The sequence below is a fragment of the Emys orbicularis genome, chromosome 2, assembly GCF_028017835.1.
Source record: "Emys orbicularis isolate rEmyOrb1 chromosome 2, rEmyOrb1.hap1, whole genome shotgun sequence".
Taxonomy (NCBI): Eukaryota; Metazoa; Chordata; order Testudines; family Emydidae; genus Emys; species Emys orbicularis.
The window spans coordinates 83,421,557-83,437,438 of NC_088684.1; the positions used below are offsets into that span (position 1 = coordinate 83,421,557).

Here is a 15,882-nt window from a genome sequence, read left to right on the forward strand (position 1 = left end):
TGCTTCAGAGTATAAGCCAACCACTAACTGATAGGGGGAGGAAGAAACCTCAATAGGCAGGTTATTCCATTAATTATCCACTAAGGGGTTTCTTGCATCTTCCTCTGAAATATCTGCTATTGGCAATTGCCAGGCACAGGACACTGGACTAGACAGACTACTATTAGTATGGCAATGCCTGTGTTCCTATGAATATACTATTGTGAGGGCAAAATGAAAAGCCATTTGTTCATCCCTGTTTTCTCGTTTCAACTGCTAGATGTTGCCTCAGGTCATAGCTCATCCAGTCTTTAGGTAAATATGGCAATGCCTCTTGCCACCTACACAGTAAACGCAGTTGGTCCAATTTTGTGAATGTAGACTCTTTAGAACTTACATGTGACACTAAATAACTGAACAAAGCTGGGACCTCCAGAATAAATTTTTAAACAGTTTACTCTAGCACTATATACAGGGGTACATAGATACCCAGTTTTGATTTAATACACTGCTTTCCTCCCCATCCCTTTACCTGATTGTCGAATCCGTTGAAGGGTTTGCTGGACCAGAACCTCTGAACGAGGGACTATAATGATGAAGTCTACTTTGCTGAAGTGGCCCAGATCCAGGCTTTGATTGCCACTGTCTGCTATAGCACATACCTGGGACAAGAGCTTTCTGGCAACTGTAAGCTGCGGCTGATAAATTTGGAAGGTGTCAATATCCAAATCTAGTAAAAAAAATGGCATCAAAATTTAAATTATTTTACATTAAACAGCAGCCTTCAAAATACTCTGGCTTACATCATCAAAGCCACTCAACAGAATAAATCCTAGATTTATGGTGAAACTGGTGCACATCACCACCACAGAATCTACTTTTCAGATCAAAATTTGGTTACATACAAGATGCTCTCTGCAGGGTAGTGGCAATTTTTTCATTGCATGAAGTGCTTTGAAGCTTTACAAGGCTGCAACTCAGTGAAACCTCAGTGCCTAACCTCAGTGCCTGAATTGCAACCATTAAGGGACGCAATGCATGTAGTTCTAACCTTCTCTTGCCACATACAGTTCCTTGAACATGCCAACTTATGTGGAGCAGCCATACACTGCTGAGGCTGCTGTGCTCTGGCCCCATGGAATGACACCTCTACTGCTCTGCTGTGACAACACAAAATTCTCATTTACTGGGTGGCAAGCCAATTGGTGAGAACTTACCTTCTCGGGTGTGTGACCATGGCAGCATCACGCTGGCCACTTGTTTATAGAAATGGACTGGAATGAAAGGTGAGTGAGACCTTCAATCAAGAGGTGGAGCAGAAGTCCTGATTTTAAGGCAGCTTAGTCATGGATGTACATGGAAGCCTTACGGAAGGAGTTGCGTCAAAGTTAGCTACAGAAACTTTGGGGCCTGGAGTTTATCATTTAGAGAAATGTTTTCTCTAAGCACGTGTCAATGTTCACATCTGCCAAAGAACAGGTATAGTCCTACACTTAAAAATAGTTAGTGGGTATATTCTATGCACTTTTATATACACTTCACTAGTCCTGAATAAACTAAACTCTTAACGTACTACTACCAAATTTAACCTTGTAGTAACATTTTAGTTATGGCTCTGTCAGTTTTCCTATTACAAAAACCAGTGCTGATGGATGGAAAACTTGGCTCAAAGATGTGCCTGGGAGAAAATTATTTAAAAAAAAAAATAAAACCATTTAAAAAGATAATATATAGTAATAGTTCATTTATTTTAAGCAATATACAACTAACATCTTTGTATTTTAAGTAACAATTTGAAGATATTTTGGGCCAAATATTGAGTGCCAATTCTGCCACCCTTATGTTATTGATTTCAATGGAGCTACTTGTGGAGTAAGGCACTACACAACGTGCATAAGTGGGGCAGACTGGCGCCTCACATTTTATTCAGTCTTTACTAAATGAATTCTTTGCATCACTGTTCACTGCAGAGGATAGGAGGGAGATTCTCACACCTGAGCCATTCTTTTTAGGTGACAGATCTGAGGAACTGTCCCAGACTGAAGTGTCAGAGGAGGTTTTGGAACAAATTGATAAACTAAACAGTAATAAGTCACCAGGACCAGATGGTGTTCACCCAAGAGTTCAGAAGGAAGTCAAATATGAAATTGCAGAACTATTAATTGTGGTATGCAACCTATCACTTAAATAAGTCTCTCTACCAGATGACTGGAGGATAGCTAATGTAATGCTGATTTTTTTTAAAAGGCTCCAGGGGCAATACTGGCCAATTATAGGCCAATTATCCTAATTTCAGTACCAGGTGAATTAGCTGAAACTATAGTAAAGAACAGAATTATTAGACACAAATGAACATGATATGTTGGGGAAGGGTCACCAACCTATTAGAATTCTTTGAGGGAGTTAACAAGCATATGGACAAGGCTGATCCAGCTGATATACTGTACTTGGACTTTCAGAAAGTCTTTGAAAAGAGCCTACACCAAAGGCTCTTAAGTAAACGAAGCAGTCGTGGGATAAGAGGGACGGTTCTCTCACGGATCTGTAACCGGTTGAGAGAGAGGAAACAAATGGCAGGAATAGTCAGTTTTCCAAGAGAAGAGAGAGAAATCGTGGGATCCCCCACGGGTCTGTACTGGGACCAGCGCTGTGCAACATAGTCATAAATCATCTGGAAAGGGGGGTAAACAGTAACATGGCAAAATGTGCAGACAATACAAAATTAATTAAGAAAGTTAAGTCCAAAGTGCAAAGTGTTAAAAAGGGGATCTCACAAAACTGGATGTCCAGGCAAGAAAACAGCAGATGAAATTCAATGTTGATCAGTACAAAGTAATGCACATTGGAAAACATAATCCCAACTATACATATAAAATTATGGGGTCTAAATTAGCTGTTACCACTCAAAAAAGACCTTGGAGTCATCATGGATAGTTCTCTAAAAAAATCTGTTCAATGTGTGGTGGCAGTCAAAAAAGCAAACAGACTATTAGCAACGATTAGGAAAGGGATATATAATAAGACAGAAAAATATCATATCACCACGATATAGAAGCTGGGACTAGACAAGAAGGGATGGATCACTTGATAATTGTCCTGTGAAGTGTCTGGTACAGGCTACTGTCGGAAGACAGGACACTGGGCTAGATGGACCATTGGTCTGACTCAGTATGGCCATTCTTATGTTCTTATATACTCATAGAATCATAGAATATCAGGGTTGGAAGGGACCTCAGGAGGTCATCTAGTCCAACCCCCTGCTCAAAGCAGGACCAATTCCCAACTAAATCATCCCAGCCAGGGCTTTGTCAAGCCGGGCCTTAAAAACCTCCAAGGAAGGAGATTCCACCACCTCCCTAGGTAACGCATTCCAGTGCTTCACCACCCTCCTAGTGAAATAGTGTTTCCTAATATCCAACCTAGACCTCCCCCACTGCAACTTGAGACCATTGCTCCTTGTTCTGTCATCTGCCACCACTGAGAACAGCTGAGCTCCATCCTCTTTGGAACCCCCCCTCAGGTAGTTGAAAGCAGCTCTCAAATCCCCCCTTTCTTCTCTTCTGGAGACTAAACAATCCCAGTTCCCTCAGCCTCTCCTCATAAGTCATGTGCTCCAGACCCCTAATCATTTTTGTTGCCCTCCGCTGGACTCTTTCCAATATTTCCACATCCTTCTTGTGGTGTGGGGCCCAAAACTGGACACAGTACTCCAGATGAGGCCTCACCAATGTCGCATAAAGGGGAACGATCACGTTCCTTGATCTGCTGGCAATGCCCCTACTTATACAGCCCAAAATGCCATTAGCCTTCTTGGCAACAAGAGCACACTGTTGAGTCATATCCAGCTTCTCGTCCACTGTGACCCCTAGGTCCTTTTCTGCAGAACTGCTACCTAGCCATTCGGTCCCTAGTCTGTAGCAGTGCATAGGATTCTTCCGTCCTAAGTGCAGGACTCTGCACTTGTCCTTGTTGAACCTCATCAGGCTTCTTTTGGCCCAATCCTCTAATTTGTCTAGGTCCCTCTGTATCTGATCCCTACCCTCCAGCGTATCTACCACACCTCCCAGTTTAGTGTCATCTGCAAACTTGCTGAGAGTGCAGTCCACACCATCCTCCAGATCATTAATAAAGATATTAAACAAAACCGGCCCCAGGACTGACCCTTGGGGCACTCCGCTTGAAACCGGCTGCCAACTAGACATGGAGCCATTGATCACTACCCGTTGAGCCCGACGATCTAGCCAGCTTTCTATCCACCTTACAGTCCATTCATCCAGCCCATACTTCTTTAACTTGGCGGCAAGAATACTGTGGGAGACCGTATCAAAAGCTTTGCTAAAGTCAAGGAATAACACATCCACTGCTTTCCCCTCATCCACAGAGCCAGTTATCTCATCATAGAAGGCAATTAGGTTAGTCAGGCACGACTTCCCCTTGGTGAATCCATGCTGACTGTTCCGGATCACTTTCCTCTCCTCTAAGTGTTTCATAATTGATTCCATGAGGACCTGCTCCATGATTTTTCCAGGGACTGAGGTGAGGCTGACTGGCCTGTAGTTCCCCGGATCCTCCTTCTTCCCTTTTTTAAAGATGGGTACTACATTAGCCTTTTTCCAGTCATCTGGGACCTCCCCCGATCGCCATGAGTTTTCAAAGATGATGGCCAATGGCTCCGCAATCACATCCGCCAACTCCTTTAGCACCCTCGGATGCAGCGCATCCGGCCCCATGGATTTGTGCTCATCCAGTTTTTCTAAATAGTCCCGAACCACTTCTTTCTCCACGGAGGGCTGGTCACCTCCTCCCCATACTGTGCTGCCCAGTCCAGCAGTCTGGGAGCTGACCTTGTTTGTGAAGACAGAGGCAAAAAAAGCATTGAGTACATTAGCTTTTTCCACATCCTCGGTCACTAGGTTGCCTCCCTCATTCAGTAAGGGGCCCACACTTTCCTTGACTTTCTTCTTGTTGCTAACATACCTGAAGAAACCCTTCTTGTTACTCTTAACATCTCTTGCTAGCTGCAACTCCAAATGCGATGTGGCCTTCCTGATTTCACTCTTGCATGCCTGAGCAATATTTTTATACTCCTCCCTGGTCATTTGTCCAATCTTCCACTTCTTGTAAGCTTCTTTTTTGCGTTTAAGGTCAGCAAGGATTTCACTGTTAAGCCAAGCTGGTCGCCTGCCATATTTACTATTCTTTCTACACGTCGGGATGGTTTGTTCCTGCAACCACAATAAGGATTCTTTAAAATACAGCCAGCTCTCCTGGACCCCTTTCATGTTATTCTCCCAGGGGATCCTGCCCATCTGTTCCCTGAGGGAGTCAAAGTCTGCTTTTCTGAAGTCCAGGGTCCGTATTCTGCTGCTCTCCTTTCTTCCTTGTGTCAGGATCCTGAACTCGACCATCTCATGGTCACTGCCTCCCAGGTTCCCATCCACTTTTGCTTCCCCTACTAATTCTTCCCTGTTTGTGAGCAGCAGGTCAAGAAAAGCTCTGCCCCTAGTTGGTTCCTCCAGCACTTGCACCAGGAAATTGTCCCCTACACTTTCCAAAAACTTCCTGGATTTTCTGTGCACCGCTGTATTGCTCTCCCAGCAGATATCAGGGTGATTACCACTGCCTTCAATAAGAGTTCTGCCTGAGTAAAGGCTAATTAAAAACTGAGAAAAGATTTGGCCCTAAATGTACAATTTAAAAACCAAAAATAAACTCTGAACAGTTAGAAACAATTAGTTAACTAAATACTGAGATTTAAAAAGGGGTGGGAGAGACGGGGCTCCCTGGACCACCCCAGGTCCCACTGTCAATTGTTTACCCTTCTCTTCTCCCTCAGTTGGTGGCCCTTCAGGGAGCTCTCTGAGAGCACCTGCCTGCGGGCAGGGGGTTGGCTGCTCCTCTCTCCTTCCCCTTGCAACAGAGGAGGATCTGGTTGGCACGAGGACCAGTCTCTCAGGCACCCCCTAGAAATTCAGCTCTAAGGGCTCAATCTTTCAGAGTCTATTGCCTCTTCGCAGGGTTCATCTTCTACCCCTCTTGCTGGGGCATATTGCTTTGTTGTCTGTCAGGACAGCTTTGGGAGCAGTGTGTCTCACAACTGCCTCCTCCTCGGCTGGACTACCTCTATTACCAGCAGTCTCTGGGTGCGGTGGCCTTCTTCACGTTCACCGCCCCTTCCTGTAGTAAGTTCTCCCGTTTTAAGATCCTCCCCCTCCAGGCTGAACAAGCCTTGCAGGTGCATCTCATTAGTGTGGAACTGGCCCAGAGGAGTTGGTTAGTCTCCTCCATACACTGAGGGTGTGTCCCTTCACATACCCCACCCCTCAAGACAGGAAGGCTGTTCAGGGGTGGGTTGTCTCCATCCCCAATCTCCCATGAAAAGAAATCGGTGTTAGCATGGTCCTTTCCCGCCTGGTGGTGTACTTGGAAACTATCAGGTTGTAGTGCAAGGTATCACTTCATTATATGAGGGTTCATATCCCTCGTGGTCTGGATCCAGCATAGAGGCATGTGATCAATGTTCAGGGAAAAGGGGCTACCCAACAGGTAATAGCTGTGGGCATCTACCATCCATTTGATAGCTAATGCCTCCTTTTCAATAATGGAGTATACCTTTTCCCTAGGGAATAGCTTCCTACTTAGGTATAGAACTGGGTGTTCTTCCCCTTCCAAGTCTTCAGAGAGGACGGTGCAGATGTCAGAAGCATCTGTGCATAGTATGAATTCCCAAGAAAAATCATGGCTAAAGAGCATGTGTGCCTGGCATAGTCATGTTTCCAGTTCCCTGAACACTTCCTCATGTTTCTCATCCCAATGGATCTTCTTAGGGTTATTGCTTTTTATGAGATTCATAAGGGGGGGCATGACTGAGGCAAAGATGGGGATAAACCACCAGTAATATCCTGCAAGGCCAAGAAAACATCTGACTGGTTCTGTCTGGGGGACAGGACATGCTTTGAAGGCCTGCATCTTACTGACCACCAGCTTCACCAAGCTATGTCCTATGTGGTACCCCAAATAGGTTACTTTACTCATAGCCACTCTATATTTTGCCAGGTTGGCCATAATTTCTGCCTCCTGTAGGGCTTTTAAACACCGCTCTTAAATGCTGAAAGTGATTTTCCCCGGTGGGACTGTAGACGACAATATCATCAATGTAGGCTGCTGCATACTGATGGTGGGAGTTGGGGATCTTATTCATAAGTTGTTGGAAGGTAACAGTAGCTCCATGGAGGCCAAAAGGCATGGTCTTAAATTGGAAATGCCCAAAAGGGGTGGAGAAAGCAGTTTTCTCTTGCGGGAAGGGGATAAGGGGATCTGCCAGTAACCTTTTGGTCAGATCGATAGTGCTCAGGTGCTTCCCAGCCATTCTAATAACTCGTCCACCCTTGGCATTGGGTAGGTGTTGAATTTTGGGATGGCACTGACCTTCCTGAAGTTGATGCAGAACCGAACCATACCATCTGGTTTGGGAACGAGAACTATGGGGCTCCTCCATTCATTTCTGGATTCTATAATCACTCCCATCTCCAGCATCACTTGTACTTCCTCTCAGATCGTATCCCACATCTTTTGTGGCAATGGTCTAGGGTTCTCTCGGACTATCTGGCCTGGGGTTGTCCCTAGGTGATGTTGAACCAACCACGTTCTCCATGGACGGTTGGAGAACACTGCTGCAAAGTCCCCGATTAGTTAGAGGAGATGTTTCCTTTGTGCAGGGGACAGCACTTCACCCCCGGTATTGTTGCTGGAGCTTCATCACTGGGCACCTGGGGCCTCAATTCTGGCTCTGCTGGAATAGGAGTTATCAGCAGGGCTTCCTGCGCCCTCCAAGGTTTGAGAAGGTTCACGTGGTAGACCTTGATTTCCTTCCTCCGCTCAGATAGTCTGATCTCAGTCTACAGGCTATTAATTTGGACTCAGCTGTGGGCAGTAGTAGTAGAACATGGTCACCCAGCTGAAAAGTCCATAGTTATGTCTCCCTATTGTAATTTTGTTCCTGGGTGTGCTAGGCCTTCCTCAAATTCTCCCTGGCAACCCCCCCTAAGTTTCCGAGTTGCACCCTTAACTGCAAGATATATTGGGTCGTACTTAAGGCCCCCATATCGTCTTCTTCCCAGCCTTCTTGTAGTCCAAGATGCACCGCGGTTGGCAACCATCGAGCAACTCAAATGGAGAGAACCCCACAGAGGCTTGCAGGACCTCCCTTATGGCAAATAGGAGTAGTGGGAGTGGTCGGTCCCACTGCTTGGGGTTGTCATTGACAAAGCACTTCAACATCTCTTTCAGTGTCTTATTAAACCACTCTATTAAACGGTTGGTCTCGGGTGGTACACCGAGGTCTTCAAGGACTTGACCTTTAGAAGGGAGCATAATTCTTGCATCAGTTGTGAAGTGAAGTTAGACCCTTGGTCTCTTAATATTTTGCAGGGAAACCCTACCTGTGAGAAGAGCTTCAAGAGCTGTGGAGCTATGGCTGTCATTTCTGGGGAGCGGAGAGGAACAGCTTCCAGATACCTGGTTGCATAGTCAACAATCACAAGTATGTGCAGATGCCCTGCTGCAGTTTTTTCTAGAGGTCCGACAATGTCCACCCCTATCCTTTCCAAGGGGGTCTCAATCAAGGGCAGAAGGGCTAAGGGTGCTTTAGGGGTCCCCCTGCTGCTGATTAGCTGACACTCTGGGCAGGAGAACAGTATTCTCTCACTTCATGGTGTGCGCCTGGCCAATAGAATTGGGCTAATATGCAAGCCAATGTCTTTTCTCATCCCAGGTGTCCTGCACAGGGGATATCATGCGCCAGCTGCAACGTGGCCTGGCGGTACTGGTGTGGTACTAGCAGCTGGTTCCTCACCAACCCAGTTTGCTGAATCTTCTCGATTCAATACAAGCGCCCCTTCTTGAGCGCAAAGTGTAGGTATCGTTCACCTCTCTGAGGCTCTGTCACTTCTCCATTTATGGGGGCCAGTTGCTCATGTGCACAGTTTAATATAGTGTTGTTCCTAACAAGAAATTCATGTCCCGTAGGAGAGCTTCCAGGTCCTGATGGCCTGCCTCTTCCTCCCCTGTGGGGGTCTGTGGCTGTGTTGCTAGGGACATCCCTTCCCCAGGGTTGTCAGCTTCTCCAAGACTTACCAATCTCTGGGGAGCTGGTGTCCCCACTTGACCCCTGTTCTTGTTTGCACCGGAGAGCTGGGTATTAATGACCTGCCCTCCCCCCCAAAAGCGCCAGTCTCAGCCTATGATCACAGGGTAGGCCAACTTTTCTGCGAAGGTTACGGTTATGACTGCAGTATGGGCTCCCACCATCAGCTGTAGCTGCTGGCTGGGGTAGGACTTGACATCGCAATGGATACATTGAAGGTGAATCATGTTCTTAAGAGTAGCGTCACTTCCCACCATGGAGGTCTGGACCACCATGTGTCTGCAGCCAGAGTCCAAGAGTCCTTGAATCAGCTTCCCTTGGACCATCACAGGTACAATCAACTTAGGGGGAGTTTTTTTTCCCCCAGCCCTGGGTTTCCACTGTCCAGCCCTGGGCATATTCACATTCCATCAGCATTCACTCCCTCTTTATGTGCCCTGTCTGTCCACAAGACTAGCAGGTTAATGGGCTGGGTTGCCAGCCTCTTTCCTAGGTTTAGGGAAGCCTGCCTGCGGGGTGCCAGCTGGACCTCCATCTGTGAGCCATGCTTCAGTTGTCTGGGGTACCTGGTGGTCCCCCTTAGCAGCCCCCCTTTAGGACTGACTCCCTGTGGTACGCTGCTGTGGACTCTGGCTCATCCCCCTCCCAGGTCCCTTGCCCTACTGATGTCTGGGTTGATTCTGCCTTTAGTGACCCTTCGGCTTCTACAAAGTCCTCCATTAACCTGACTGCTTTTGATAGGGTGATGTTGTAGTACCTGCTCCCTGTCCCCCACGGGCAATAATCTTTATAAACTCCTCCGTTACAATGGCCTCAGCTACTTAGGTCCCTAAGGCCTGGTCTACACTAGGAGGTTATGTCGAATTTAGCAGCGTTAAATCGAATTAACCCTGCACCCGTCCACACAACGAAGCTATTTAGTTCGACATAGAGGTCTCCTAAATTCGATTTCTGTACTCCTCCCCAACGAGGGGAGTAGCGCTAAATTCGACATGGCCATGTCGAATTAGGGTAGGTGTGGATGGAATTCGACGCTAATAGCTCCGGGAGCTATCCCACAGTGCACCACTCTGTTGACGCTCTGGACAGCAGTCCGAGCTCGGATGCTCTGACCAGCCACACAGGAAAAGCCCCAGGAACATTTGAATTCCTTTTCCTGTCTGGCCAGTTTGAATCTCATTTCCTGTTTGGACATCGTGGCGAGCTCAGCAGCACTGGCAACGATGCAGAGCTCTCCAGCAGAGGTGACCATGCAATCTCAGAATAGAAAGAGGGCCCCAGCATGGACTGATCGGGAAGTCTTGGATCTGATCGCTGTGTGGGGCGATGAGTCCGTGCTTTCCGAGCTGCGATCGAAAAGACGGAATGCAAAGATCTACGAGAAGATCTCAAAAGCCATGACAGAGAGAGGATACAGCCGGGATGCAACGCAGTGCCGCGTGAAAATCAAAGAGCTGAGACAAGGGTACCAGAAGACCAAAGAGGCAAATGGACGCTCCGGATCCCAGCCTCAGACATGCCGTTTCTACGAGGCACTGCATTCCATTCTAGGTGCGGCCGCCACCACTACCCCACCACTGACCGTGGACTCAGAGGATGGGATATTGTCGACGGCCGCTTCCTCGGAGATGTTAGCGGACGGGGAAGATGAGGAAGGAGATGAGGAGGACGAGGCAGTCGACAGCGCTTACAACGCTGATTTCCCCGACAGCCAGGATCTCTTCATCACCCTCACAGAGATCCCCTACCAACCGTCCCCAGGCGTTAACCCGGACCCTGAATCAGGGGAAGGATCAGTCGGTAAGTGTTTTAAACATGTAAACATTTATTTTGAACAGAACAGGAACATTAACAATGGGTTTTTCATGATTGGTTTGCCCTAGGCGCTTAACTTTTAAGTCCTTGGCAGTGCAACTACTGCAAAAGAATCTAACAATGTCCGGTTTATCATGATTAGTTTGCCCTAGGCGCTCTACTTTTCAGTCCTTGCCAGTGCAGCTACTGGAAAATAAGGTCTATATGTCCGGGGATAGAGCTGAAATCCTCATGGGACATCTCCACGAAGCTCTCCTGGAGGTAATTGGAAAGCCTTTGCATGAGGTTCCTGGGGAGAGCGGCCTTATTGTATCCTCCGTGGTAGGAAACTTTTCCGCGCCAGGCTATCATCAAGTACTCTGGTATCATTGCCTTGCAGAACATGGCGACATACGGCCCTGGTTTTTGCTGGCTTTCACGCAGCATGCGTTCTTTCTCTGTCTCAGAAATCCTCAGCAGAGTGATGTCGCTCATGGTGACCTGCTTAGAATTAGGGGAATGTTACTATTGGGACTGCTTGCCTGTTCCTTTACAGAACTGTAACCGGCGGTTTACAGCCACGCGGTGGAGGCGGGAGAGGGGCAGCATACAGGGATCTTTCCCGGGGACAGCCGCGAGGGGGTGGGACAGGGGCAGAGTTCATGCTTGCCGGATTGCCGGCAGCAGGAACTGGCCAACGCTAGGAGCATTGCTTTGAACGTGAAAGGAGGGCACTGCTATAATTTAAGTTTTAAGCAGCCAAAAGTCTACGGCTTACCATGTCAGCCTGCTACCCGAATTCCGCTGTCCTGCCCCGCTTGTCTGATCTCCACTGCAAGACCCCAGGCACTGAATGCGAAGGCCGAAAATTCAACCTTGTCCTGAGTGCGCATGTGATAGGTGCTGTGCATGGTCTTGTTCACAGAGAAAGACTATGTTCATTGTTCACAAAAAATTATCTTTTTGAGGAATTCACTCCCTTTTTCCCATCCCACAGCTGCGACTGTCTCCCGACCTACCCTGGCATCCCCCTCCCAGAGGCTAGCGCAGATTAGGCGTAGGAAGAAGAGGACACGGGACGACATGTTCTCAGAACTTATGGGCTGCTCCCGAGCCGAGGCGGCCCAGCAGACCCAGTGGAGGGAGAACATGTCGCAATACCATCGATCAAACATTGAACGGGAGGAGAGGTGGCGTCAGGAAGACCAGCAGGCGACTCAAACGCTGCTTGGACTAATGAGGGAGCAAACGGACACGCTTCGGCGCCTTGTGGATGTTCTGCAGGACTGGAGGCAGGAGGACAGAGCCCCGCTGCAGTCTCTCTCTAACTACCCTCCCCCGCCACAAAGTCCCATAGCCCACACACACAGAGTCCCGAAAAGGAGGAGTGGCAGGCTCCGTTGAAACAAACAGTCCACCACTGCAGACCCCTCTAGGAGCAGGAGCCTGTCATTCCTCGAGTTTAGAAGCGTCCTTTCCATCACTACGCCCGCTCCCCACCACAGTCTGCGTCCCAGTTTCAACAGTTTACCGCGAAACCCGTAATAAAGAAAACGGGGTTCATTAACAAAGTTCCATTTATTTTATTTTTAAACGTGGGTTGGAAGGGGGGGGGACGGGGTGAACAGGGTATGTAGCTGGAGAGGATAGTCAACATTAACCGCGTAAAGAAACTGGGGCAGGTTCAGCTTCTCTTTAAACAAACTTAAAAGTCACTGGTTACCCTGCTCACTGAGGAACCTAGCTTTCAAAGCCTCCCGGATGCACAGCGCGTCCTGCTGGGCTCTTCTAATCGCACGGCTGTCTGGCTGGGCGTAATCAGCAGCCAGGCTATTTGCCTCAACCTCCCACCCCGCCATAAAGGTCTCCCCCTTGCTCTCACAGAGATTGTGGAGCACACAGCAAGCTGCAATAACAATGGGGATATTGGTTTCGCTGAGATCAGAGCGAGTCAGTAAGCTTCTCCATCTCCCCTTGAGACGTCCAAAAGCACACTCAACCACCATTCTGCACTTGCTCAGCCGGTAGTTGAAGAGTTCTTTTTCAGTGTCCAGGGCGCCTGTATAGGGCTTCATGAGCCAGGGCATTAGCGGGTAGGCTGGGTCCCCGAGGATCACTATAGGCATCTCCACATCCCCAACAGTTATTTTGTGGTCCGGGAAGTAAATACCTTCCTGCAGCCGTCTAAACAGACCAGAGTTCCTGAAAACACGAGCGTCATGAACCTTGCCCGGCCATCCGACGTTGATGTTGGTAAAACGTCCCCTATGGTCCACTAGTGCTTGCAGCACCATTGAAAAGTAGCCCTTTCGGTTAATGTACTGGCTGGCCTGGTGGTCCGGTCCCAGGATAGGGATGTGTGTTCCATCTATAGCCCCACCGCAGTTTGGGAATCCCATCGCGGCGAAGCCATCTATGATGACCTGCACGTTTCCAAGGGTCACTACCTTTGACAGCAGTAGCTCAACGATTGCGTTGGCTACTTGCATCACAGCAACCCCCACGGTAGATTTGCCCATGCCAAAGTGGTTCGCGACTGACCGGTAGCTGTCTGGCGTTCCAAGCTTCCAGAGGGCTATACTCGCTTCTGGACAGTCAGGGCTGCTCGCATCCGGGTGTCCTTGCGCTTCAGGGCAGGGGACAGCAACTCACAAAGTTCTAGGAAAGTTCCCTTCCGCATCCGAAAGTTTCGCAGCCACTGTAATTCATCCCAGACCTGCAGCACTATGCGGTCCCACCAGTCCGTGCTTGTTTCCTGGGCCCAGAATCGCCGTTCCACAGCATCAACATGACCCATTGCCACCATGATGTTCACGGTGCGGTGTCCCGTGCTTTGCGAGAGGTCTGTGCCCCTCTCAGACTTAATGTCCTCACCGCGCTGCCGTAGCCTCCTCGCCCGATTTCTCAGCATCTGCCTCTGGAAAAGGTGTACGATAAGGTGCGAGGTGTTGACAACGGCCATAACTGCAGCGATGGTCGCAACGGGCTCCATGCTCGCAGTGCTGTGGCGTCCGCGCTGTCACTGACCAGAAAAGTGCGCGAACTGATTGCCCGCCGGCACTTTCAGGGAGGGAGGGCGGGAGTGACGGTTGGATGACGACAGTTACCCAAAACCACCCTCGACACATTTTTTTCCCCAGCAGGCATTGGGGGCTCGACCCAGAATTCCAATGGGCAGCGGGGACTGCGGGATAGCTGCCCACAGTGCCCCGCTTCCAATGTCGACGCTTGCCCCATTAGTGTGGACTCACAAAGTCGAATTACTGTCCTTAGTGTGGATACACACGTTCGACTTTGTAATATCGATTCCACATATTCGATTTAAGTAAAATCGAACTACTCTCGTAGTGTAGACATACCCTGAGTGTTCCTCTGGGTGGAGCCACTTCCAGCAGTGTTCTTTCAGCCGTTGTGCTACCATTCGGGATCATGCCCCCTTGGGGTATCTCTTGGCCATAAACCACTGGCGGTGGGTTTCTTCTGAAATATCCACATAGTCCAAGATGGTGGACTTCACTTGCTTGTAATCTTTCACCCGCTCCAAATCCAGATTACAGGAGGTGGACTGTGCTGGACCCATCAAGTAAGGGGCCAGGATTGGAGCCAATTGTTCCAGAGGCCACTGGGCTGCCAGTGCCACCCTCTCAAACATGAGTAAAAAGGCTTCGAGGTCATCCTCCAGTCCCATCTTGGTGAGCTTTACTGGTGCAGGTGGAGGGACCCCTTCAGTGGAAGCGTGAAGCTCCCGTCTCCCCTTATGGGCATAGGGTTGGTACTATCTGCTGTAACATTTCCTTTGGGAACTCTTGCTGCTGGGTCATCAGTTTCCTCAGCAGATATTGTTTTGGGTGGCTTTAACCCACTGCTGGGCGGTGCACAGCTGCAGCAACTGCTGTTGTTGAATGCCTTGCTGCTGCTGCTGCCTCTCCGCTACCCATTTATACTACGCTCCAGTTCCAATGTGTGTGAAGCAGCTGAGCTCAAACACCTCAAAGGCTCCCCCTCTTTTTTGACCCCTTGTATCAGGAATAGTTTACCCACGTTCTCCCCCATTTGTGGAGATGGTGGGGCTCCCTGACTCCCCCCAGGTCTCACTGTCCTTTGTTTACCCTCTCTTCTCCCCCAGTTGGCAGCCTTGGGGGAGCTCTCTGAGGGCAACTGCCCATGGACAGGGAGTTGGCTCCTCCTCTTCCCTTCCCCTTGCAAGAGAAGAGGATCTGGTTGGCACTAGGACCAGTCTCTCAGGCAGCCTCTAGAGATACAGGGGTAAGGGCTCAGTCTGTCAGAGTTTATTGCCCCTTCGTGGGGTTTACCTTCTACCCCTCTTCCTGGGGCATATTGCTTTATTATTAGTGCATCTCGTGCTGTCTTCGCGGTGCATCTCGTGGCTGTCTTCTCCTCAGCTAGACTATCTCTGTTACCAGCAGTCTCTGGGTGGTGGAGCCTTCTTCCTGTTCACCGCCCCTTCCTGTGGTAAGTTCCCCCCTTTTAAGCTCCTTCCCCTCCAGGCTGAACAACCCTTGCAGGTGCATCTTATTAGCTTGAAACAGGCCCAGAAGAGCTCTCTAGCTTCCTCCATACCAGTGTAAAGGTGTATCTCTTCACAAAGACAAATTACTGCACACGAACTGTAACCACAAATAAGAATTGGACCAAAACTTTGCTCATTCTTCAAATAAAACCCGAGTTGAACTTTTAAGGTATTGTCTTTACTAGGAAAGAAAGGTGTGCATGGCAGCCTACTTGTTAACTTGAACTGCTGTGCTCTGCTCAGGCTACAAACTGCTTTGTCTTTGCTACGATTTTACCTTGTTAGCTTGCTTGAGTTAAGAACACACCTTTTTTTCCCAGTGAAGGCAAGACCTCATCAAGGTTTCAAATTTATCCATCACTTGCCTTGTTACTGGCCCCAAAGGAATCTCAGAACTCATAGAAAATCAGTTTTACTTATTTTGCCAATACTA

General features: G+C 48.6%; 1 protein-coding gene across 1 annotated transcript in view; it reads right to left on the reverse strand.

Annotated features, from left to right (window-relative positions):
* The window catches only part of GREB1L (GREB1 like retinoic acid receptor coactivator), a 113,822-nt gene that overhangs the window by 53,720 nt on the left and 44,220 nt on the right, over positions 1-15,882 (reverse strand). Inside the window, exon 14 of the mRNA XM_065398316.1 lies at positions 512-709. Coding sequence (XP_065254388.1) covers positions 512-709 — 198 coding nt within the window. The remainder of the gene's footprint in view (positions 1-511; positions 710-15,882) is intronic.